Source organism: Leptidea sinapis, chromosome 31, assembly GCF_905404315.1.
Source record: "Leptidea sinapis chromosome 31, ilLepSina1.1, whole genome shotgun sequence".
In the NCBI taxonomy this organism is placed as follows: Eukaryota; Metazoa; Arthropoda; class Insecta; order Lepidoptera; family Pieridae; genus Leptidea; species Leptidea sinapis.
Genome location: NC_066295.1, coordinates 3,891,906 through 3,917,651, shown reverse-complemented (window position 1 = coordinate 3,917,651; position 25,746 = coordinate 3,891,906). Strand labels below are relative to the sequence as shown.

The 25,746-nt window shown below is 35.5% G+C and overlaps 2 protein-coding genes across 2 annotated transcripts in view; one reads left to right on the top strand and one right to left on the bottom strand.

Moving 5' to 3' along the window:
* The window catches only part of LOC126974038 (transmembrane emp24 domain-containing protein 2), a 10,197-nt gene extending 9,026 nt beyond the window's left edge, over window positions 1-1,171 (top strand). Inside the window, exon 4 of the mRNA XM_050821410.1 lies at window positions 750-1,171. Coding sequence (XP_050677367.1) covers window positions 750-899 — 150 coding nt within the window. The 3' untranslated portion in view covers window positions 900-1,171. The remainder of the gene's footprint in view (window positions 1-749) is intronic.
* LOC126974029 (gephyrin) lies at window positions 1,159-25,746 on the bottom strand. Its single transcript, XM_050821397.1, has 10 exons — window positions 25,524-25,746; window positions 24,064-24,823; window positions 23,424-23,584; window positions 20,222-20,363; window positions 11,867-11,946; window positions 11,315-11,421; window positions 9,630-9,789; window positions 7,216-7,327; window positions 4,516-4,721; window positions 1,159-3,827 (listed from the first exon to the last, which is right to left on the bottom strand). Exons 2-10 carry the CDS (start codon window positions 24,812-24,814, stop codon window positions 3,687-3,689), a joined length of 1,860 nt encoding a protein of 619 aa, XP_050677354.1. The 5' UTR covers window positions 24,815-24,823; window positions 25,524-25,746; the 3' UTR covers window positions 1,159-3,686.

Sequence of the window (25,746 nt, the reverse complement as noted above, 5' to 3'; positions counted from 1 at the left end):
CGTAGGTGATAATTGGTCTAATAACTGCTGTATGTAGCCATTTACATATCTTTGGAGCAAGACCCCAGGTTTTCCCTACGAGTCTTCTACACTGCCAAAATATTATACATGCTTTTTCCAGCTTGTGGTCTATGTGTTTATTCCAAAGCAGCTTACTGTCCAGTATGACCCCCAGGTATTTAACTTCTTTAGTAAGGCTTATCTCGGTATTGAACAACTTAGGTAATGTAAGATTGCCAAAATTGCGTTTGTTAGTGAAAAGTATTAGCTCAGTCTTTGATGGATTAGCGGTTAGCCGATGTTGTGTGCACCGATAGATTCATGGATTTATTATTATAAGAAACATTGTTGTTTATCTAATGTTTGTACTTATATTTCAATTTAATTAGGTTATCTGTAAACCCGGAGATGAGTTGGGTACTAAAATTAAGCATTTTCAAAGATTGAATATGACAAACAATAGGCCCTCATGTTTTTGTATATGTACACTTTCACTGCTCCCCCTAGAAAGGCACAATATAGGTGTATGTTTTGTTTGTGTAAATTAATTGATAAACCATAAAAGTTATTGAGTACTGTAACCCACACAGAAACTAAAAAATAAATATATCATATAATACATTATATATTTATGTTAAAATTATTCAAGAAGAGTATTGCTAGACTTAATATCACTAAAATGGTGGGCAGTCTTCCACTTTATAACAATATATAGAGCTGACTAGCCTAACCTCATGTCATTGTTTCAGGTTCGAGATCGTATCCATAGAGCAATAAATGAAAGCACTAACTCAAATGTGGTGATGTGGTCAATATTTGAGGCCTGTGTACTCCTCATCATGACAGTGGGACAGGTGTATTACCTCAAGAGGTTCTTTGAAGTACAGCGTGTTGTGTAATGTCTCATACATCCATGTGTTTATAAACTGTTAGTGATACCACAATAGTAACAAATTCTTTTAATATATTTTAAATTTGAAGTTAACTTTAACATTTTGTATAAATCATGAATTTACTTAATATGATGTATGAAGAAGTGTTAGTATAAACATTACTTAATTTATTTCAAGAACTATATTTTTCTTTGTAAATACATCACATAAAAATGAAGGCTTATAAATGGTTGAAAAGTTTTATAAAAGTGAAATAAAAGGTCTGTTATAAAAGTAAATATTTTATTATTTTAATTAAATATTTCCACAACAATTTTATTATTTTAACATTTCCAGGATATTAAAATCAAACTATATAAAATTAAAATATTAGAACAAATTATACTTGAAGTACAGCCTTTTTCCAGTGTTGGTTGCCTTTGGTAATTTCTCCTATCCTTTTGCCCACCAGTACTAAAATGATAGGTTTAATTGATTGCACTTTTTTTATTGATCACTTTTAAATATTGGAAGTGTTAAGGATTATGGGGATAATTAAAGATACGAAGACTTGGAACATAAAACATGCTTTTTATTTTATATCTCAAACAACAATAACAATGTAATGTATAACCTCATACAGAAAAGGTTCTGAAGGCCTTCACAACCGATGCCAGTGTTGTCATTACAATACAATATTATATTCAATAAATCATTGTTAACTAACAGAACTAACATAACAATGATTTGTATTAAAAGAATAAATGAAAGAAACAATAAATGTTCAATAAATATATGAATCATCAAGGAAGGTCAGGAAAGTTCATGTGAGTGCAGACTTTGGAATAAGGGTTAGTTAAGTTAGGTTATTTCTTTAATGTATGCTGTAGTAGGTTCAAGACCTGATTTGTGTGCTGCTGTTTCACATTTAGCAAGATATAAATCTAGACCATCAGAAAGGTTAGTGCAATGCTTGAAAAGGATATTAAGATACCATTAATTATAATTTAAAATATAATAAGAATTGTATATCCGAACCACTAGTTTGATATGCTGATGCTAGTTTTGCTGTAGATAAAGATAGGAAATCTATAACTGGTTATATATTTAAAGTATTTGATAACAGTGTTATTTGGCGTTGCAAAAAGCAGAGCACTGTAGCTTTAAGCACAACTGAGGCAGTGTTATACTCCCTCAATGAAGCCACTCTAGGGGCTTGTTGGATTAGGAAATTATTAAATGAGTTAGACGTTAGTTGTAACACCACTACCATATATGAAGACAATAAAAGTACAATATTTTCTGTATGTAATCCTGATCAAAAAATAATGAAGCATGTGGATGTAAAATACAACTTTATTAAACATAAAATAGAATGTAAGGAAATTTGTGTTATGTATATACCTACCAAGCAACAAATAGCCGATATTTTTACGAAACCTTTGAACAAAACCTTTAATGAAATTATTTTGTACATAAATTAGGATTGGAATAGAGTTTAGCGATGCACAATGCGGAATTGTGTATTTTTAGTTTATTAGTTGTAATCATTGTAATGTTAGTTCTTACTTATTCATTGTAAAGTTAAGTAGTTCTGTCAATATAAATCATTGGGGGAAGGTCTTAATTAACAGGAAGATATAGTCTTTTGTGTAAATTTCAGCCTTAAAACTTTTATTATCTATGAGGTATAATAATATAGTTTTTAAGTCAACAACTATCATGGTAACTGCAACATAGTAATATACAAGAAATTAAGAAATAACATAGTATTTATATAAATTATATTAATATATTTATATTAATTAATAAAAGACTGTAACAAAACATAGAAATTACTTACGTGATTTATATGTTTCGTTGTTGTCACAATGGTTGTTTAAAAATGTTGCCAGAGGCACGGACGAGTAAAAAAATAAGCACTCCGTGCCGTGATATTAGCAATGGGGCCTTTATGCTAGTGTGTGTGCGGTTCCGGAGATATCAGTTACACAATTTTTTCTCCCTTAAATAATTATATATGGTCACAAATACTTTTATAGTATCGTTTTTACACTTTCACAACGCACGACGGCACTTTGAAAATATTTTCTTGCGACGCAAACTGATCTGTCACAGACGATGCCATATCTCATAATGGCGGCGATCGGCTTGTATTAGTGTAAGTGTGTGCGTGAGGCTGTATATCTACTCGTTTACCGGCTTGTTTTGGTGCTTCACTATAATGTAAGGTGAAACGGAGTCCCTCTTTTTTTACTCGTCTGTGGCCAGAGGTAAGAAAACTACAAAATATATTGGATCCATATAAAGCTATTACATTTGTTTCATATTTATGTTTAGAATTACCTCTTTTCATAGATCTTGTTTTAGTGTGGAACATAAACTGTATGCTTATATTAATCTTATATATAAAATTCTCGTGTCACAATGTTCGTTCCCGTACTCCTCCGAAACGGCTTGACCGATTCTCATGAAATTTTGTGAGCGTATTGAGTAGGTCTGAGAATCGGCCAACATCTATTTTTCATACCCCTAAGTAATAAGGGTTGTTCACCCTTAATTTTTTTTTTTAATTTTTGGACGAAATTTTGTTTTTATTTTTTTATAATGTGGCATTAAAAAATACATACAACTTCAAATTTTCACCCATCTACGATCAACAGTTACTTTTGTATCGCGATTTTAATATCGGCAATACAACGTTTGCTGGGTCAGCTAGTACAGTATAAAAACATAGGTAACTGTTAAGTAATATTGAGATTTTATGTATTTATAAGCGTTTCACATGTGATATCCCGAAACATTTATTAAATATCAAGACCGAGTGAGATCGATTCGTCCCACTATGAGTGCAGACACTGTGGAGTCTGCAGCTAGAACCTTGACAGTGTCGGTGGCTGCAGGCAGCTCTAACAGCACACTGGCTCCACATACACTCAGCAAGCGACTGCTGCACTGTATCAAAGACAAAACATATTCCAATACAATATATTTAGTAAATTATTACAGAATAACTAACCTATTACGGGTAAATCACGAAAATAAAATGCTACATGAGCGCTGTTATGGCAGCTGGAGGCTTAAAACTGTCAATCATAAATGAAAAACAGTGAAATGAAATGTATATAATAATAATCTGGGAGAGACTAGACGGCTTCATCAATAATAATTTTTAGACTAAAAAGGCTAGATAGAACTCAGCGTTATGAAGCCATTAAAAAAAAAACAATAATTATTTTTCGTTTATTTCCTTATTGTATGACACTAAAAGGCTCGTGTTAACATAAGACCACAGAATATCGTTCAACATAAACTTATAAAGATTGTTTACGTATAATAGATTCGGAAGAATAGATGGACGAGTACATTCTTGAGACGGTCAGTTCAGTTGAGGATGTTAAATCCTAGTCCAGAAGAGATACCTAAAAATTGTCTTAGGAACCAATTGTGTTATCTAGTTATTTTTTTTTGGTCAAGCGCGAGGTGTCCATAAAAAGTGTCATTTTGATGGATTTTTATATTTGGTTCAGTGTAGAGTTTTACATATAACAATTCAAGTTAATTCAGTATCTTTGTATTGAAAATTATCCAATCGCATAGTGCTAGATATGTAATTGCATGCAACATGACGTTGCATCAGTACCTGATTGCCAAGCACAGTTGCTACCGGGAGCTGGTCAGTGGTGGGGAAGGTTAGTACCGCCCGCGCGTATTCCGGGCGCGGGTCGAGCGTGACGTCACCGGCCAGTCGCACCCGCATACGAGCGTACTCGCTGGTGTCGCGCGTACATCGGCGAAGCGCGCGGACCACGAATAGGACGCAGCACACGTACGCAGAGACTGGGTTGCCTAAACACAATATACCTTTGGTAATTTGTCAACTCCACTAATGCGCACTCGTTCGAAGGAAAGCTTTTAAACAAGATCCAAGACAGAAAAAATCAACACTGAGTGGACTGCACTTAAATAATAACAACTAACGCATTGACGGTGATGGAACACACAAAACGCTGCACGCACCAACGTATCATCTAGTCTAGTGTAAGGCATTAGTAAGTAAAAAGTAAAAAAGGCATTTATATCAACTCTCAAATTGATGTAAAGAGTAAATGTTCCATTACTGTGAAAGAAGATCGGGCGTCATTGCTCATCGTCGCGGCAGATCCATATTATAACCTCATAATATCTCATTTATCTAATCTGAACAGGTGCCATAATACACACTTGGTGTATGAAATTACCGCTTGTATTAATTTCATCTTGAAATATTAATACATAATCTAGCATAGTCATTTATGCCTTTGCGGTAGAACTCTGTGGAAAAGCCACCAGTGGGAAGCCCCTTTGCACAGGATGCCGGCTAGATTATGGGTACCGTAACGGTTTTTTTGCCTTGAATCAGTAATATATAAGCTTTATTGTGTTTAGAAGGGCGCCGTAGCTAATAATAATGAGACTTAACATCTTCTCTCAAGGTGACGTGCGCAATTGTAGTGCCGCTTAGAATTATTGTGTTTTTTAAGAATCCTGTGCGGCACTGCATTTTAATTAGCAGAGAACTGAACATCCTCAGCTCATCTCGTCCCTTATTGTCATATAAAGAAACCTCTGCGGACATATGGGACTCACAAACTCTGTAAATGCATTTTGTATTGGTTCCTGAGAATAGTCCAACTCGTAGTACAGAATTATCGAAAGGTTGTAAGTCCCGTACAGTTAAATGGGTTTCTGGAGCCGTATGAGGCATGCGTAATCACAGAACAAATAATGGTGAAGATCGATTCTTAACAAGTCAGAGCTGTCCCACTGCGAATTTCATCATCATGGTTCATATAAAAGATATCTATTGTTATTGCTTAATCAAATCTGAGGAAGCTGGTACCATCACTTTGTATGGGTATGTCAAGTTAAAAATATTATATTGACGTAAAATCAAAATATTGCTCGTCAACGACAATCACTATATAATACAATTCAGATACATGTTAATTACACAAAAGTTTAAACATATATATATTTTTAAAATAATGAAATCCAGTAAAACCATACACGGCTGAACTATAAAATCCATAAAAAAAAACAACTATAATTCTATTCAATTCCATAATATTATAATATCGCTTACGTAATCTTCAATACTGTAATAAGCCTTCGACATTAGTCTGCGTTTAAAAGATTTAAATTTATTTATTGATAAATCAGACACATTTTTTGGTAATTTATTATAGAATTTAATACAATTGCATGCATTTTTTTCAACAAGAAAGAAAAGAATTGTTTATTTTACAGAGCCTAGTAGGGGGCACTATTAGCTTATAGTTATTTCTAGTGTTTAAATTATGTTTCGCTTAATTGATGCGGACTTTGAACTGGAGCCAGCCATTGCGATGTCTTGCGATTATTGTATAGAATCCACTTTACAACACACGTCATAAGTCTCAACTCTGAAAGGTGCAGTCGCTCTAGTAGCTCTAAGAAATTTATTTATTACAATATATTTTAGAAAGGAAAGTCATAGTAAAAATGGTTTTAGGCTGGGCGCAAACGTACGAATACCGGATTAGGTTTCCTGATCAGGAATTCAGATTCGAAATTTCATGAGACTAGCGCAAACGTCCGGTTTTTTCGTGCGGATTTTTTACGACCAGTAGGCACCTACGAATAAAGCTAGTGAAAGCAAATGTTATCATGGACGACGAAGACGAATTGATTACTATTGCACTTTTACTGTCGCTAAACAAGAAGAAGAGGAATCGTCGTAACACCCGTTGAATACTCGAAAATTAACAGATAGTCAATTCTATCTCAAAAGAGCAAGATTACGAGAACACCCAGAAGAATTCTTCAAATATTACAGGATATCAATCAAATCATTTAATTTTCATAATGGCATACAAGAGAAAATTAAGAAGCAAAATACATGCATGAGATGCAGATCCCAAGCCAAGTCCGTTACATCTCTATTGTGCATTATTGATATTCCATATGCATGGAAGCTCCACACATTTTGTTACCTACGACGAGTCTATAGACGTCCACTCGCTACAAAGCTCGCGCGGATCTGAATTTTTGAATTTAAATTTCAGTGCGTGTGCGGCGATTGAGCCGAAATGTTTGCGAGAGCTGCGTTCGACGTCATTCAGTTTTTCCGTTCTTACGAACCGAACGTTAGGTTTTTTCCGTTAGGAAATAATAAGAATAATGTGCGCCTTGTTGAATATTTTTTATGTAATCAGAGCATTCAGGTTTCCGACTCTGAATTCCTAATCAGGAAACCTACTAAGTTTTCCGAACGTTTGCGCCCAGCCTTAAGATAGGCTTATTTATATTGTACATATCCTACCGGGTAAAGCAAAAATGTACTTGGTCCTCCCTTTGTATGTGCAGGTTGCAAATGTACTGGGTTTGCCGGGCTTCATCCGAACTCGGCCAAAATGTATGCTTGCGCCGAAATCCTAAAAAATATTAACTTCTTAGTCCTTAAAATCCACATTCCTAAAGCATAGAGAATAGGTTTATAGAATTTTTATTTTAGATATATATATATGACAATAAGGGGCGAGACGAGCAGGATGGTGATTAATACGCCCTGCCCAATACAATACAGTGCCACTCAGGATTCTTGAAAAACCCAAAGACTATGAATGGCAATACAATTACGGTCGTCACCTTGAAACATAAGATGTTAAGTCTCATTTGATATTAATTATTCTTAATTGACACTCACGAAAACGATAATAGACATGTTCGTGGGATGACTGCAGAGAAGAGTTACGTAAGACTGTGGTAGCAGTGAAACTTCAACAAACAAATTCAAATATTTTAATTCAAAAGAGGATGTGACATCATTTATTAAAAGGCATTTATTTTCTCAAAATTGATTCCTTTAGAATTCTTTTTGATGTCATTTCTTATACTACTAGATACTACTACCGCTTCGGAAACAAATGGCGCTCTGAGAGAGAAGAAGCGGCGCAAGAAACTCTCCCAGCATTATTTTTTTTTGCGCTCTTTTCAATAAAAATATACAATATTGTACAGTTGCTATAAAATAATCACAATCTAGTCCCAGGCTGTCCGATCATTTAGATATTCAGCAGTGGAGTAATAGGATTTACGACAGAGCCATTTTTTTATAAAACATTTAAATTTATTTATAGACAATGCCTGAACAGTGGCTGGGACTTAATTGTAGAAGTGTATACATTTACCCTTAAAGCTATTATGTATCTTATTGAAAGTCAAAGACTACCATTTCCATACCCATTTCGAAAAGAATGTCTCAGACCTGAGAAGGATGGGTGCAAGAAGTTTCTTGAAAAAAAAGCACGTTGAGTTCAACGTGCTTTTTTTTTCATCAAAAATATGTTTACAAAGTAATATTGTACAATTAAACTTATTATTTAATAGCCTGAGGGCTGTCGCTCCATTCCCAATGTGTGGTATCGTTAAGAAAGTCATTTATGTTATTGTAACCTTTACCACACCAATGTTTTTTAACAATTCTTTTGAGTATCGTAATAACAAAGTTTAAAAACACATATTTCAAAGATTCCCGTCAATATTTCAACGAAAATTTAAAACAAAAATATATTTCCTAAAAAGATATTTCCAAGAAAAACATTAAATAAAATGTTGTTTAAAAAAAGGTACATAATAGTCATCGTGTAGACTATAATATTGAATTATACACTGTATCGTACCAAATATACAGTCGAATTATCGGTTAGAAAAATAACATGACAACCCTATTGCTTCAAAGGAGTGTACGCACGTGTAGGTAAGTATTTTATCAACAAGGCTTAGTTTCCGTACTGATACATATGTCTACTGTGCCAAAGGTTACCTTTTGATTTTCGATGATTTTTTTGATGTGTAGATTTTGATACAATTTTGCTTGAAATGGTTTCAAGATTGATTTCAATAGAGGAACGTCTACGTGAAGAACATTTAGAATGTAGTAGGAACTGGCGTTGCTTCAATTTATATTAGGTACTGTAATTTCTGAGTTGAGTTAAGTAGGAAAGTGAAATAAATTATAGCCTGCTGTTTTTTCCATAAGTTATGTATATTAATACCACCCGGTATTGATATTCTCGAGTTGACTGAGGATGAACTACAATTTGAAAGAAGCGGGCAAGTTCACTCTTAATCAACTATTTCTTCACCACAAGCTCTACAGGCAGGTCGAAGGGCATGAACTGCTTTAGTACAACTGTTAGAAAGCATAAAGGTAGAACTTTATCTTACTTATTCCTTTCTAACAGTAGTTGTATCTTTAGTGAGTTTAATTTTTGTAATGAATAAAAATTAAAACAAAATTTATTTTTTAATTTTTTACAATAGAAAAATTTACTTACAACTAACAAAGCTGACATGAAATAGAATTCTTCTAATTAATCGGACAAAAATAATGTTCATTTCAATCGTTCACCATTCGTTCACGAATATTGTCTATGGTTCCGAACTTCGTCCGAAAACAAAATGTAGTGGGGTCACTACCGAAACTTCGCTTAAATTTCGTTCGTTTACGAATTTTCGTTACGGAGAAAGAGAGTTACTAAGACTACGCTGTCCGTCCGTTAGTGCGTTCGTCAAAGGAATTTTTATCAAACAACGATAGTTAGCAGACAGACGGAGTGTGGCAAAAAAGTTAAATGTTGGATTAAGGATGTTACGGAACCCATCGCATGCAAGTGCTATTTTTTTATTTGAGTAGTTAGCAACCTATAGTAAGTCAATATTACAATATCTCACATGTTGCAGCACTGGTTTGAGCAGGTCTCGTTCGCCCATGGACACGCCGCCCGTACACACGAGCACGTCGGCCGAGCTCAGCGCGGTCGCTATGGCCGCCGCCAGAGCGCCCGGCTCGTCCCGCGCGATGCCGCTGTCCACGCTCGCGTACCCGTGCTCTCTGACACATACATACTCTGTAGTACCCTCTGACAGAGACGTCTGTCATTACACTATGGAGCGGAACAGAGTACCTCCAGACTGGCGCTAGAGTAGCAAGAAGTTGTACAATTAATTTAACGGTTGTTTTTGGTGACTGGAGGATTTTGTATTATTCTAATTTAATTAACAACCAGATACATGGATATTCTTCTCCCTACCTCTACCCTCCAAAATTGATACACCACGTTATAGAAGAAGTTTGAATGGGGCGTTATTGGATAAAAGCACTTTAGCTCAAAATAAAGTTTCCAATTAACACGTATACCGTATTCAATGTAATATGCTCTATTTCTGTACACTGTTTTATTCACGACTTATTATAAATGTTCAATATCAGTGCACAGAGGCACACTGGAATCGATCGCCGATCACCCGACACTCGACCACGCCATGGCATGGCAGCGTCGCCATGAGTTGCGGGGAGCTGCTTCAAATAAATAATACCCGACTGTCTCGGATAACGCTATAGTTTATTCTGAGTAACATCCAACCTATTACGTTAATTATAAAAAGCAACTTACATTCCAAACATATACTACACATGCCTTTATGCACGGTGTACCCCACTTCAATGTGTAACGTATGTTCTTCATAATATCTTCTTAAAATAAAAATATATGAAATATCATATTTTTGGAAAAATTACCAAGTCCTTTGTGTACACGACAAAAGGGCAATTCGATATCGAATCGACGCGGGAACAGGTGATTACCTCACCAGCTCAAAATGTATTTCGTAGGAATAAACCTTTAAGCATTAAATTGTAAACTGTACGTACAAATAATATTTTAGGAGATAATAAGGAATCAGGGGTGAGATATCGCTGTTATAAAATATTCGATCGGAATTGAAATAAATATAAGGCCAATGGGCAAGGCTAAGCATACGCATTCAAGGCTCACTAGAAGAAAAGGAAATCTTCGAGAAAGAAGAGACCTCCTGCAAAAAAATGCTGGCAAGAAATTTGTGAGCACCCAAATTGAGTGAGCGCATAGTTCCCCCCGCCAGTACCTCGCCGTCGTAGTTCAGTACAAGTCCCGTGAATCTTAGGAAAACACCCCCCGATCTATACAGTCACGCCCCGAACCTTTTCAAATTGTTCCTTGTGTATGATATAACACCTTATAGTTTCACGGTCCAAAAATATTATAATACTAAAGCCAATCCTTTAGATTTAAGCCTTAAATACTAACGCCCGATTTCTAAATTGAGTATTCCAGCTGAGAACGACTTAAGTATCGTTTTGTCTCATTCAGTTGTTAAGATTTCAATGCGACAGAACGATACTTAAGTTGTTCTCAACTGGAATACTCAATGCAGAAATCGGGCGTTAGTCTAAAATACTCTTGAATGTTTCGGAGAACACTATTCTCTCAAATGTTATATTCATTTTTCCTAGAGAACGCCACGTAATCTAAATTATAGCGGACAAAGTTAGTCTATATAAAAGACAATAGCGGGCACTCCGGACACACCGGCCATACCTGAGTAAACTCCTTAACATAAGTCTATTTGAATCCCTGATATGTGACGGGTGCAGTGTCACCTCTGATGGTTCTTGCAGCTCATTGCCTGTAGATAATATCGCTACCTGAAATTTAACAAAGTTTTAAAAAGGAAATAAAATTTTCAGCGATTCCCACGTTTTCGCATTATGAATAAAACTAAGTCAACACCACAAAATAACTGTGCGGCATTATGCAAATAAATACAGAGACTGGTCGCCTTCTCATGAAATCTGAATAACTGTTCACCGCTTCAATCTATTTTGAAAGTATTTAAATCTCGAGTTCCGTCCGAGCGCTCTTACCAGCTGAGTCAACCGTTCGAGTGACGCATGTATCGTAAATCTTGATATGTCTTGTTCGACTCTCACGTTGTGGCTCCATCTAAGTGCACTCGGACAGAACACGAGAGGTCGCGGGTTCGCATTCCGCATCGTTCATAAATTTTGCTTACAAATTTAATTTGTATAATTAATCCAAGAAGTGAGGGTTCCACGTGCCAAGGACAAAAGTGCCGTTTTATAAGCTCACCTTTGGACACAGTCGTACCGGAATCTCGAGACAGCCGGCTCCAGCCAAAATGCCGATCTGCGCGGCATCTATTACGTCACCTGTAATCATAAATATCTACATGGTACATGAGACTATCTGTTTAATCTCAATAGAGGGAGCCTGGTGTGTCAAACTAGGACTCACTGAGCACTAATTCAAGAAATAATATATTAAAGCTTGTTTGGAAGAAGGCGTAAAGTTAATTGTTAATTAATGACGCATGGTTCTTGTCTGGTTCTGTTTAGCCCACCTATCATCATCATACTATTATATTCATCATCTGACATTTAACAGAGTAGACGTATATCGATAGCTCCTGTATTTAAAATTTTAAATCAACGAACTTACTGCTATAATTACATTAAAAGTGTTAAGTGCTCAAAGTTAACCATTTAAATAGTGTGGTGATCAGTGTTTTTTTGATCAAAGTATCTTGAAAAAGTACTAAAATCAGTGTAAAAACTTCACGGTCCAGTGACGAATTTGGTAGCATTAATAAATAAATGTGGGTACCTATAAAATAATCTGCTAATGCTGTCACGCAACATCGCTCAAAACTTAATACGCCTCTATTAATTCGTCGCTATAGTAATACGTTCCGCGGCCGGTTGGTATACTACAACGACTAGCTCAACGCGGAACCTGGTTCGAATCTCGCCGCGCGTTGCACCTTTTTTTTTTTTCAATTTATATTTCTTTGGAAATAATTGTGAACGAAATTTGCAATGGTTGCAACTTGTGAAGCGTGCCAAGCACACATTAGTGTGACGATGAAACGCATAAAATGTATCAATTGTAACCACATATACCACTCTGAATGTGTACGATTTACTGGCGACTCAACATCCGCACGAACGCAGTGGAAGTGCCCTAAATGCGTGGCAAATGAGCGAAAAGGTGGAGATAACAGTAACACACCAGTACGAGTAGAAAAAATAAACAAAACTGCGCGAACTGTAGCCGCCAATTCCGACATCTCAGTGTCTGTATGCGATGTCCCTGCAGCCTCGATAGATAAGGATGCAAACCTAATAATTAATCGTTTGGAAATCATTCTAGACGCCAAGCTGCAGTCGATTAAATATGAAATTGTTGAAGAATTAAAAGCTACTATCTTCACCGAATTAAAAAATGAAATAGCTTCGTTATCTTCCCAAATGTCTCAGTTGCAGACTTCCTATAGTCAACTTCAGGACGAAAATGACCATCTTAAGAGTGACGTACGTACACTGCAGGAACGTATCAGCGTGTCGGAGGATCAACTATTGGAACTGCGTTCACAGTTTTGTAGACAGCAACAACAGGCGAGAATGAATAACCTGGAAATTGTAGGGTTGCCACAAACCAGTAGTGAATCGCTTGTCGACTTAGTACTGAAAATTGCTGAATACGCTGGCGTGGTGCTTAACCGTGGGGATATTGACTTTGCACATCGCGTCCAGCCTCAGAAAGCCATAGCTGGTAGACCTAAACCCATTGTAGCCAAGTTAGCGGACCGTCTTTACAAAGATAAAATACTCTCTGGCCTGAGAAACAAAAAGGGCATTTGCACCAGAGATATAGGCATCGGTGGAACTGAGAAAAAATTTTTCGTAAACGAGCACCTAACCCCTGAAAACAAACAGTTATTAAAAACAACTAAAAATTTAGCAAAGGATAAAGCGTACAAGTTTGTTTGGGTTAGGAATTGCCACATTTTTTTAAGAAAAAACGAAGAATCGCCGGCCCTTTACATTCGTCTCGAAAAGGATTTAGCCAAGATAAAGTGACTCTGTGCGTTAAACTATTTTTGAGTTATCTTTTTACAGTTAATTTGGTTATTTGTATTTTCTTGTTGCTCAAGATTACTAGCGTTTTTTGTAAAATTCCACAACATAATAAACTCCTACTTAATCACACTCAATACACTAACACTTACATTCATAAATTAACACATACACACTTTATTATCTCTTACACAAAATATATTTCTTTTTTAACTCGCACCCAACTTCACAAATCAGACATTAAACAATATTGTTACCACATCCATTCTACTTTTAAAAGAAACATCAAAATTATTCCGTTTCGAACATCAAGCAAATGTTACCTTAAGTATCCGTACAATTTAGCTTATCTTAACTTACTTACATTACTGTCCATATTATACATATATAATTTTTCTATATTTTGGTACTTATTGCACACGCAAGGGCGCTAATACAATAGAAATACTATACCAAAATGTGCGTGGCTTACGCACTAAAACAAATGAATTTAGACAAAACATACTTAACCACGATTATGACATAATTTTAATAACAGAATCATGGCTGACTAACGGTATCTATGATACTGAGATCTGTGACAATAGATATGACATTTTACGTTGTGACCGAAACCAGGGAACATCTACTAAAAAAATGGGAGGGGGAGTCCTACTATGTGCTTCTAAGAAGATGCATGTCCAACATCAACGCGAGTGGGCCTGTCCTGGCGTCGAATCCTTGTGGGCAACTATACCAGCTGAAACTCTCAAAATTTCGGGGAACCGCAACATCCATATCGGATTAGTATATGCACCACCTGACTCACAGTTACCTATAAGACTCGAATCAATCTATTCTCGACTCGCAGAAGTTTTGGCAACCCATCCCAATGACTATTTCATTTTATGTGGCGATTTTAACTTACCAAATGTCACGTGGACTGACTCCGGACCTACACTGCAAAAACGTGGCCCAGTGGAATTGCAAAATGCTTTTGTAAATATTTTAGATATTTGTAATCTCTCTGGCTTAAAACAACAAAACACTATCTCGAACAGTAAGCGAAACACCTTAGATCTATTATTTAGCAACATTGACTTTGAAGTTCACCACTGCCTTACTCCCCTCGTTACAGAAGATGTATATCATCCATGTCTAGAATTTAATCTCTCGAACTCACTAATTCGTAATATTCGTCAGAAACCCGTCAATAGGCCCAATTTCTATAATGGGGACTATACCAAAATTAATGAATACTTATCACAAATCAATTGGCACGAATTACTAGTAGCTGATTCAATTAATGAAACAATTAGACTTTTTTATTCCATTCTAAACGAAACAATAAATAAATTTATACCAGTTAAAGTTAAACATAAAACTAATTTCCCTGTGTGGTATTCTAAGTCTCTAATTCATATAGTGCAAGAGAAGCTTCAAAAGCATAGACAATGGAAAAAAGATAAAAATCCTCGTGATTACGACGAGTTTGTTATGCTCAGGGCTCGCCAAAAACTCGTACAGAGCAGGTGTTACAAAAACTACACTGAGCGTATGCAATGCTTCATTCGTAAAGATCCTAAACTTCTCTTCTCTTATACTAAATCCCTTAGAAACAGCGAACAAGGATACCCCACTAAGCTTACACTTGGTAATAGTACTTACACAGGTGAAACTTCAGTTTGTAATGGATTCAGTCAATACTTTGAGAGCATCTTTGTAAAACCAGCAAACTCGTACGATGAACCAAGTTCTCTAAACTTGAATCATAATGAAACCATTTGCAAAATTACTATAAGTGTATATGAGGTTCGTAAATTGCTTAAAGCTTTAAAAACTAATAAGGGAGCTGGTAGTGATGGAATCCCACCGATTTTTTTAAATAAGTGTGCTAACAATTTAGCCTTACCGCTATCCATAATATTTAATCTCTCCATTAACGTCTTCAGTAGTTTCCCTGATGTGTGGAAAGAAGCACTTATAGTACCGTTACATAAAAGCGGATCAAGAGCCCAAATAGAGAATTACCGGCCCATATCGATTCTGAACGCAATGAGTAAGTTATTCGAAACAGTTGTCTATAGATACATATGCCCCATTATAACTAGATCTATTCCCTACGAGCAGCACGGATTTTTGAAGAACCGTTCTACCGTTACAAATTTAGCTGTTTTTACGGATTACGTAGTACAGAGCATGGACGAGAAATATCAAGTGGATGTGATCTACACGGATTTCGAAAAAGCATTTGACCGAGTAGATCACGTAATTCTACTGCAAAAACTAAGCGTGCTAGGCGTAAATGGGAGCTTACTTCGGTGGTTTACTTCATACATTAAGAACCGTATGCAAGCAGTTGTGACGGGTAGTGCTAGAAGTAACTTTGTAATAATACCCTCAGGAGTACCACAGGGGTCCATCCTAGGTCCGCTCTTATATAACGCTTACCTATTTGATATTGGAAGTTGCTTCCACCTTGCACAGTATTTAATGTTCGCTGACGACACAAAAATATTTGTCAAATTACGTTCACTTGACGATTGTCATAAACTACAACATGACCTAAATGCATTGACAGAATACTACGCAAGGAACAGAATTATAGTTAATGTTAAAAAGTGCCATCATATTACTCTGACTCGTAAAAAAAATATAATTGAATTTAACTTCAAAATTAATGGCACATGTATACCCAGAGTGACTGCGGTTAGAGACCTGGGCATCCAAATCGATGCTAAGTTTTCAATGAATGAGCACGTTGATAATGTAGCAAATAGAGCTTTCAAACAACTAGGTTTCATAAAACGAGTGACCCGTTCCTTCAGTAATCTGGAATGTATAAAGGCACTTTACTTTGCGTACGTCCGGAGTATTCTTGAATACGCATGTAATGTCTGGACACCCCAATATATTATACATATCGAAAGGCTTGAAACCATACAGAAACAGTTTATTAAATACTTAACTTTTAAAGATTTTAAAGAATTCAGCAGTTATGAGGAAGCGTGTTCTCACTATGGTATCGACACACTGGAACAAAGAAGGAATCAAAGTGACATGTTACTTCTGCAAGCAATTTTGAGTGGCTCCATCGACTGTCCTAGTCTACTGTCAGCCTTTTCATTAAACGCTCAATCTTTAAGATCGCGTCACACGCGCCTTTTACATGTTCCCAAACCTAATACAAATTATACCCAAAATTCCATAATTCCGCGTCTGTCACGAATTTATAATAAACAGTACGCTGAGTTTGACGTATTTCACTTATCAAAAATTAAGTTAAAAACAGAAATAATAAAACATCATCGTAAAAAATAATAATAATAGGTAACGCAACACACACAAACACACACGCACACACACACACCACACACGCATACACACACCACACACGCACACACACACCACACACGCACACACACACACAGACACGCGCGCGCTATTGTAATCTTTTATTTTATTTGTTAGTATATATAGTACATTTTTAAGTCTATTCTGTTAATATATGATTTCTTTTTATAATTTAAAATTTATGTAATCCTTAGTGGCTTTATGTAAAACCTAGGTTAATTTTGTAAAAATAATTGTTGTGTACGCTGTTGATTACTTTAATAAATAAATAAATAAAATTTTATAATATTACATTAAATGGGCTAAGCTAATGGGCTAATAATATAACATGATTTAATAGATGGGCTGAAAGTTTCTTATCAGTTCTTCTCCCCCATGTCATAGCCCATTTATGAACTGAATAGCTGACCCGGCAAACGTTGTTTTGCCATATAAAGTATAATTCACGCGATAGTTTTATAAATAATAGCCTATGTGTTATTCTGGTGTGTAAGCTATATTATTGTAAAGTTTCATCAAAATCCATTCAGTAGTTTTTGCGTTAAAGAAATTCAAACATACATCCAGACATACAAACTTTCACATTTATAATATTAGTAGGATGCAGCTTCATGACGTTTACCAAGTGTTGTTTCAATATGTTTGTCACTTCTTATAGTAAATAAATATATTTCTATTTCGTTCCCAACACCAGAATCAGAATATCTTTATTCAATAAAATCTCAAGGATCACATTGAATCGTCACAAAATAAATTATTCTAATATACAAAAATACAAAGTTGTATCCATAATTATACTATTCCACTATATTATACAAAAACTAGTCATAGCTCTACACAGGTTTACAAGAACCTAAGGTATTGTCAAGCTGTCATTGCGAGATACAGCGACATCTGTCAATTAACCTAGGAACCACTTTTCGGCAAACGGGTTAATAATAATAATATATAATCAAACTAAATGAAAACTCCTAAAAAAGCAGTACACAAAATATAATAACATGATCCACGTAAACAAAAATATTCATAAGATGAAAACAACTGGGCCAAACTATGCCAAATTTTTATGGGACCAAATGGCAAACATTCCGCATCAAACTAGAGAAAAATCAAGAAAAATATACCAATCGATTTGATAACCTTCTCCTTTTCGAAGTCGGTTAAAAATAATGAAAAACGTCAAGTTAGATAAATAATTAAATTTAAAGGGACCTGAAATACGACACTTGTACACAGCGCGGTCATAACACAACTGAACGAAAACTCTGCCTAATAGACGCGTAGGCAGAGTTTTCCTTCACACAATTTTTGATCGTGATTATAAGTCTAGTTGTTTATCAAAGGCATTTATTTTCTCAAAATTGATTCCTTTAGAGATCTTTTTGATGTCATTTCTAATACACTGGCCTTCAAAAGTAAGTATCACACTTTTAAAATAGGGATAACGTTTTAAGTTCACAAGATATACTTTCGAAATAAAAAGGACCCCAAAGAGAATTTAATTTTGTACATAAAAACTTTATAGTCGGTAACCTTCTTTCAAGAATTGGCTGAAAAAAAAACTTCAAAAACAAAACCATTCCTTTTTCAAAGTGGACGTTTCCGAATTACAATTTTAGCATTCACATTTTTCTTTCTGTTTTAATTTTTTTTCAAGACCGATGGGTCTTGTTTTAAAAACTTATGCTAAAAAGCACATAACATTTATTTATCATGCCTCTTTCAGTTGAAGAATGTGCTAGGATCATGGCTTTTCTGGAACTAGGCATCAGTATGCGTCGCACTGCAAGAATGGTGGGTGTGACGGTACGAACGGTCCAGAAGGTAAAGCGAAGGTACGAAGAGACTGGACACCATCTGAGGAGACCTTGTAATGGCAGACCCAGGTGAACCAGTGCCTGAGAAGATCGTTATATTATTTCCACTGTGTTAAGAAATTGCCACCAAAATGCAGTTGAATTCCAGCAACAGCTACTTCAGACCCGGAGGGACTACATTAGTGACAGTACAGTGAGAAGAAGACTTGCTGAAGCAAATTTGAAACCCCGAAGACCAGCAAGTGGCCCAAAACTCGAGAGACAGCATCGAGTAGCGAGACTGCGATACGCCCGTGAACACATGCAGTGGGATGAAGAAGAATGGTCAAGAATTTTGTTTGCAGATGAGTCTCGATTCTCCCTTTACACTTCTGATGGAAGGCAAAGTGTTTACAGGCGACCTGGTGAGCGATACCTTCAAGCCTGCATCTCAGAAAGAGTCCAATACGGTGGAGGCAGTGTACATGTATGGGCTGGCATATCTTCAGAAGGTCGCACAGAGCTAGTAGCCATAGAAAATGGCACCCTCACTGGGCAAAGATATGCTCAAGAGATTTTCAATGAGTATGCAGGGCCGTATTTAGCAAATATGGGTGATGGATCGATGCTGATGCATGATAATGCCCGGCCACACACGGCTCATATCGTACAAGAGTATATTCAGGAGGTCGGTATCAGCGTGATGGCTTGGCCATCAAGAAGTCCTGATCTCAACCCGATTGAACACGCCTGGGATGAGCTTAGGAGGCTAGTCAGAAATCGCAGACCACCCTCAGGGCACTAAAGCAGGCCCTGGTAGAAGAATGGGAGAATATTCCCCAACATCGGCTCCGAAACCTAATGTTCAGTATGCCAAACCGGCTCGAAGCTGTAATCAGAGCTCGAGGAGGCAATACCAGTTATTAAAAATTAAATAACGTGTAATACATTTAAGTTGAATTTTTTTACGCTAAACTAAAAATGTCTATTTTCATTGTTTTATCTTTTTTAAGTTAAAAATGTTACTAATGTATAATTTTAGTTTCTAAGAATTAAAGCCTATAAAATTTGTAACATAACGTTTTTAATCTTAAATCTCTACCTTCTATAGTTAAGAAAAAAATTTAATTTGAAAAGTGTGATACTTACTTTTGCAGGCCAGTGTATATTGATACTACTACCGCTTGGGAAACAAATGGTGCTATATATTGTAAGTGATAGTGATTTATGGCCACTTTAGAGTACGGCGTCCTCTTATACCAAAATCAAATCAAAACATTTCGTTGATGACTTCTTACCACACACGCTGTATTTACTTCTTGGTAAAATACACCTAGGTACGATAAAATGAGACTGAGTCTTGTCTATTTCCGATGGATGGTATAAAAAAGGGGACAATAGTATATTGCCCGTTTTGTCTACCACTCGTAAAAACCTACCTTTTTCCAATAATATCGTGCCGAGCGGGATATCGAAACCGACTGGTCGTACGTCCTGGTGAGCTGCTGGTGCCACTAACACTTCAACCTCCAACTCTGTTTGGTAGTCTTCTGTTGCTTTGATCAGTCTCGTGTCTTCTACCTATAAGAATAAATATAGTTATAGACTCCAGGAGTAAACAGTCGCACAAAGTAATTACAAGATGGCCGATATATCGCAACTCCACAGCATGTAAGTTTCCATTTCACCAATGACACCTCAAACAGAGTTTAATAAACTCAAGTTTTACGTAAACGAGTTAAAATGTCAGTCTTGATCTCGATGAATCACAAAACGATTTCACCAATACCATTTGAGCTTGTTGACGTAAACTGAGTTTAGATGTTATAAACAATAGAATGTATCAAATACCTGTCAAAAAGGTCATAAGATACAAGTCGGTTAAAAATGAAAATTGTTATATTACATTAAAGTTTCTATTACTATAACGACTGTAACAGCCCTTAAACGCACTCAAATAATATGTATATACAAATACGCGTTTAGGCTATAACTGCGTTTAGTTTGTGTTGGTGAAATCGAGGCTAAGATCTAACCGAAAAATATGTGACTTATGCGAATTTACAAGGAACTTGTCATGAACATGTTATATATATATATATATATATATATATATATATATATATATAAGAACATCTGAATGGTTATTTTTTTTTTATGAAAATAAGGGACGAGACGAGCAGGACGTTCAGCTCAGATGGTAATTGATACGCCCTACCCATAACAATGCAGTGCCGCTCAGGATTCTTGAAAAACCCAAAAATTCTGAGCGGCACTACAATTGCGTTCGTCACCTTGAGACATAAGATGTTAAGTCTCATTTGCCCAGTAATTTCACTAGCTACGGCGCCCTTCAGACCGAAACAGTAATTTTTACACATTACTGCTTCACGGCAGAAATAGCCGCCGTTGTGGTACCCATAATCTAGCCGGCATCCTGTGCAAAAGAGCCTCCCACTGGTAATAATGACAATTAGGCAAACATTTAGTAAGGGGCAAGATCCAGAAATGACATATTATATATATTAGAGCAATAATTACACCTGTACAAACTAGCTGTAGATTACGTTGTACTTGGTTTAGCGTGACGACAAGAGATAGGGTTATTGTACGACTTAATTACGCTTCGGCGGAATTTGATAAAATGTAAAAGATGTAAGTGAAAATGGGCTGGTTGCAAACAGATTGTTTGAATATACTTTAAATTATTAAAAAAATAATTAGGTACTGATCCAGGTTTATAATCGGAAAGATACGCTCGTGTAAAGAACGACTATAACTTTGCATCTAGAACAAAACATTTTAATTAATTTGTTGTAATTTTCAGTGCTAATTTATTTATAATTATGTACTGATTGTTCTCTGTCAGTTTATTTCTATATAACACTATTTAAAATACGAAAACATTGTAATTTAAGTTTTATCACATTGCTATAAGCATTATTTTCCATGGTTTTACTAGGTACTAGTTATTAGTAAAAATCTCATTGGATATTTAAATATCTTTTTTACTAGTAGTAAAAGAATACTACACTGCACAATGGAAACAACTATAATATTGAAGTTTATTGCAATTGAATTTAAAATTGTCGTGCGAGTAACCTTGCTTGTCTGGTAATTTTCTGGTTAGTTTCATTTCACATAATGAGAAGCTATTTTAGGTAATTTCCTTTCCTTAGTTCCAATGATTTGACATTATGTCGAGTAACACTCGCAATATAAATAATTAAAACCATAATTATTATGCATTAAGTAACAAGTTTATTCCACGGAGAGGATATTATACTTATTTTAAATATCTAATGTGGAATATTCTACATTTCAGATTCGTTTCACGCGGCCAACTTTTATATTCTAAAAATAAATAATTTATACGTCTAGATTAGACTATAGAGCCTCTTTTATCCGCTCGACCGGTGGCGCCCCCCGCGCATTCAGCGGACATCTGTCTAACCTTGGAAGGAGAGGCCGCGCCGGGTGGAAACAGCTGCATTGTTTTTCAAATATCTCTTTATTTTGAACGAAAGCCCAAGAAAATTTAATGATATATGGATTCTAGATTAAATTATCCTGAAATTGGTATACTAAAAGTAGTATTGACAGTAAAAATGATTAACTGTCATCTAGGTACGTAAAATAGGAGAAAAGACAAATTATGGGTGAATTCGTACTATATTAAGTATATTTTTTAAATAACACAATTCCAATTGATAAATTATGTTATTATTTACAGCTGAATATGACATACCTACAATTATCAAAAAGCATCTTGTAATACAAAAATTGTCCACAATGTCTACTTATAAAAAAGCACTTTTTATGCCATGCCCGAGCAGGTACAAAAAATATGGGCTCTTTAAGTGGCTCAGATTACGATAGTCGGGCTCAAGTGACTTGATTTATGTATTCGTCTGTAGTTTAACTTATTGAGTACTTGAGATATAAACATCAGACCCGTAGGCCGTAGCATTGTTAATTGCAGAGAAAAGATTAATAAATCAACACGCATGAGATCCGCACTAAAATACCTAACCTTTATAACTTTATCATTAGCACATAAACAATTATAGGCATAATAGGCAACGCAATCTCATGCTAGGCGACGCATGACAACAGGCCAGGTTTTCAACTTTATTGTGCATGACTAGCCACACTCGCGATACGTACTAATCACTTTGTTTTAGTGTGCGTGCGTTGGTGAAAATAGTCGCTATTATTTTCGACGTTTTCACAGTCTAATACATAATATAAAAGTATTAATTATCTAAGATTCAATCGTAATCCTAAATTGGCTGAATTTGTTAAAGAAGATTTACATATAGAAATTCAGATTCAGAAATGACTGACGGATCATATACGAAAGTGTATCAAGCGAAGTGACGGAGGCAGAGAAGCGCGGGGCCATCAAAGGTGGGGGGGCGCGAGGTTATGTTTGCCTATTTATTTATAAATAAGATTGTGAATTGTATGAATATTTGTCAATTTTTGATATTTACGTGAGATAATTTTTGATAATGTTTTAGTTCATTTATAACGCTCAGTAAGTTTGACCTTGCAATATTTTTCATGAACATCGTCAAATTTTAAAATGTATACTTACAGTATATTCTGTTTTAATAATTTAATAAAAAATAACATAACCTGAACAACACAATCTGCTCCGGGCGGTACCGGTGCGCCAGTATTGACGCGCGCGCACTCTCCTGCCACGAGAGGACTCTCCTGAGGATACTCATCTCCCGCTGTCAGTGCGCTGCGAACCTTGCGTACTCCCGCTCCATCACAACTTAAACACGCATAGCCTACAATCACATTTTACCTTAGCTTTACTTCGTCTACCGCATTTATGACGAGGAGTGTCCCGAAAATCTGTTTGAACTGATTTCGGCCGAATTCCCCCTTCGCACGACACACCACAATTTAGGATATCATCCCCACCATCTGGACGTGTGGCGTTCCTCTACAGTGTAATTTTCTCTAGGAAAATATCAGATGGGTACTTTGAAAATAAAAATTTACACACACTTACTACACTTTTTAGCGACACCGGCAACAATGTTGTTCGATCGGTGATTCCTCTGGTGTTGCAAGAGAATTAGGGTGGAAGTGATCACTTTAACATTAAAAGGTGACACTCATTTGTCCTCTCTTCCATAAAAAAACTATTCTCTCATATATTATGAAATGGGGATAAAAGTAACAACAAAACATCATTCATTGCCATTACATTTAGTAATTAATTGTAATAATAAGTTGCTTGTTTACTACATATTTAACTCACCATCTTTAATAGAAGCTGGAAATGGTGGCATTGGCTCCTTGGCTCGAATATCCTGTGCAGCAACCTTGCCTATACACTGCTCCAGTGGTAAGACTTCAACACATTCTTTCCATTGCGACATTACAGCATCTACTATCTGAAAAGCTTCTGACATTTCCAACATGGGATATGGGGATTCCCGGTGTCTCAGTGCAACTTTACTGACATCAACCTTACTCATCTTGTGACTACATCTATGTTCAGCTTTCATTGTATCATGTACTCTGCTTACTTCATTCAAATTGTTTGCCAAAAGGGACAGTGCATGTGACAGCACTGGCATCACAACCTCAGCACATTCAATAACGGCTTTCTTACTCCCGGGAAAGTTTACAATTAGTGTACTATCTCTAATCCCAGCAATTGCACGAGATAACATAGCCATGGGGGTCTTTTTTAAGCTTTCAATAGTCATTGCAGTTGAAATTGCTGGTATTTCCCTTTGGATAACTGCTTTAGTGGCTTCGGGAGTGACATCCCTACTGCTTAAACCAGTACCACCGGTAGTAAGAATCAAATCTATTTTTGTATCACAAAAATATTTTAACTTCTTTTCAATAAGGTCTTTCTCATCTGGTAATATAATTGTATGAATATCTGCGTCTGGAAATTTTTCTTTAACAAGTTGAAATAATGCTGGGCCAGATTGATCTTTGGCATGATCTTTACAGCATGTGTCACTCACGGTTATTATAACAACAGCTTTAACCATATTTTTTTCCTAAAATGAATTCACTATCTTAGAATAATTGCCACACTTGTATCTCATGTGAGTAAATAAAATAAAAATTAACCTTGAGATTTAATAGATCAAACAGTAAGGGTTATGTTTTATCACTCTTATCAGTTCTCCCAAAATTATTATAAACTTACCTACATACTATTAACTTAATAAATGATGTCATACTTTTTTTAATACCACAATTATCACAGATTTTGATAAAGGATTAAATCACTACTGGAATTCATACATGATTTTTTTTTAGAAAAAATAACATTTTAAAACGAATAACAATTTTAAATTGAGTTATCTATACTATACTATAAACTACGAGGTATATAATTTTTTTTTTTTCATTAAATAAAGAATAATAAAGTATGATGTTGAGAAAGTAGTTGTATAGAAATCGTGACCGTATATTTATTACATAAGTAGGACAATAATTATTATAACAATTAGCCGAGGGCCGAAGAGAGAAGTTAATGGAGCTAATAAAATTTATAAGGACGTCTTCTACTAGGCTACACATTACGCAATACAATTATTATAATGTTTTTTAATTAATAAATAATTAATAAATTACGTCGTCACGAGTGTAAGCTAAACTATCTTCTGAAAACTTAAAACTTTTTTTGTTTATAAACTTACTCTACATTAAAATATTATTCATAAATGCCCGTAAAATTAAGATTTTATTTACCGTTTAAAACCTTTTGATACTCTTTCCCTTTTTATTGATGTAATTTATTCTTTTGTACTTGGCAAAGATTATATCGGATGATATACGGTTGTATATTTTGATTATTTATGTAACACACGTCTTCTACGTTTTAATAGAAGTCACATATTAACTTTAACTGCACAGAACACTTTTACTCTACTGGTTTGTAATTTGAAAAATGAAAACTCTCGTGAACACTAGT

Bases quoted from the DNA above. Each gene is read 5' to 3' on its own strand.
- LOC126974029 (XM_050821397.1), bottom strand. From the start codon at position 24,814: ATGGTTAAAGCTGTTGTTATAATAACCGTGAGTGACACATGCTGTAAA. The intron at 7,328-9,629 runs GTGAGATATTGT...AATATTTTTTAG, and splicing joins TCAAACCAGTGCTGCAACAT to GATTTCGGCGCAAGCATACA. The intron at 4,722-7,215 runs GTAGGATATGTA...TATTGTGTTTAG, and splicing joins GTACATTTTTGCTTTACCCG to GCAACCCAGTCTCTGCGTAC.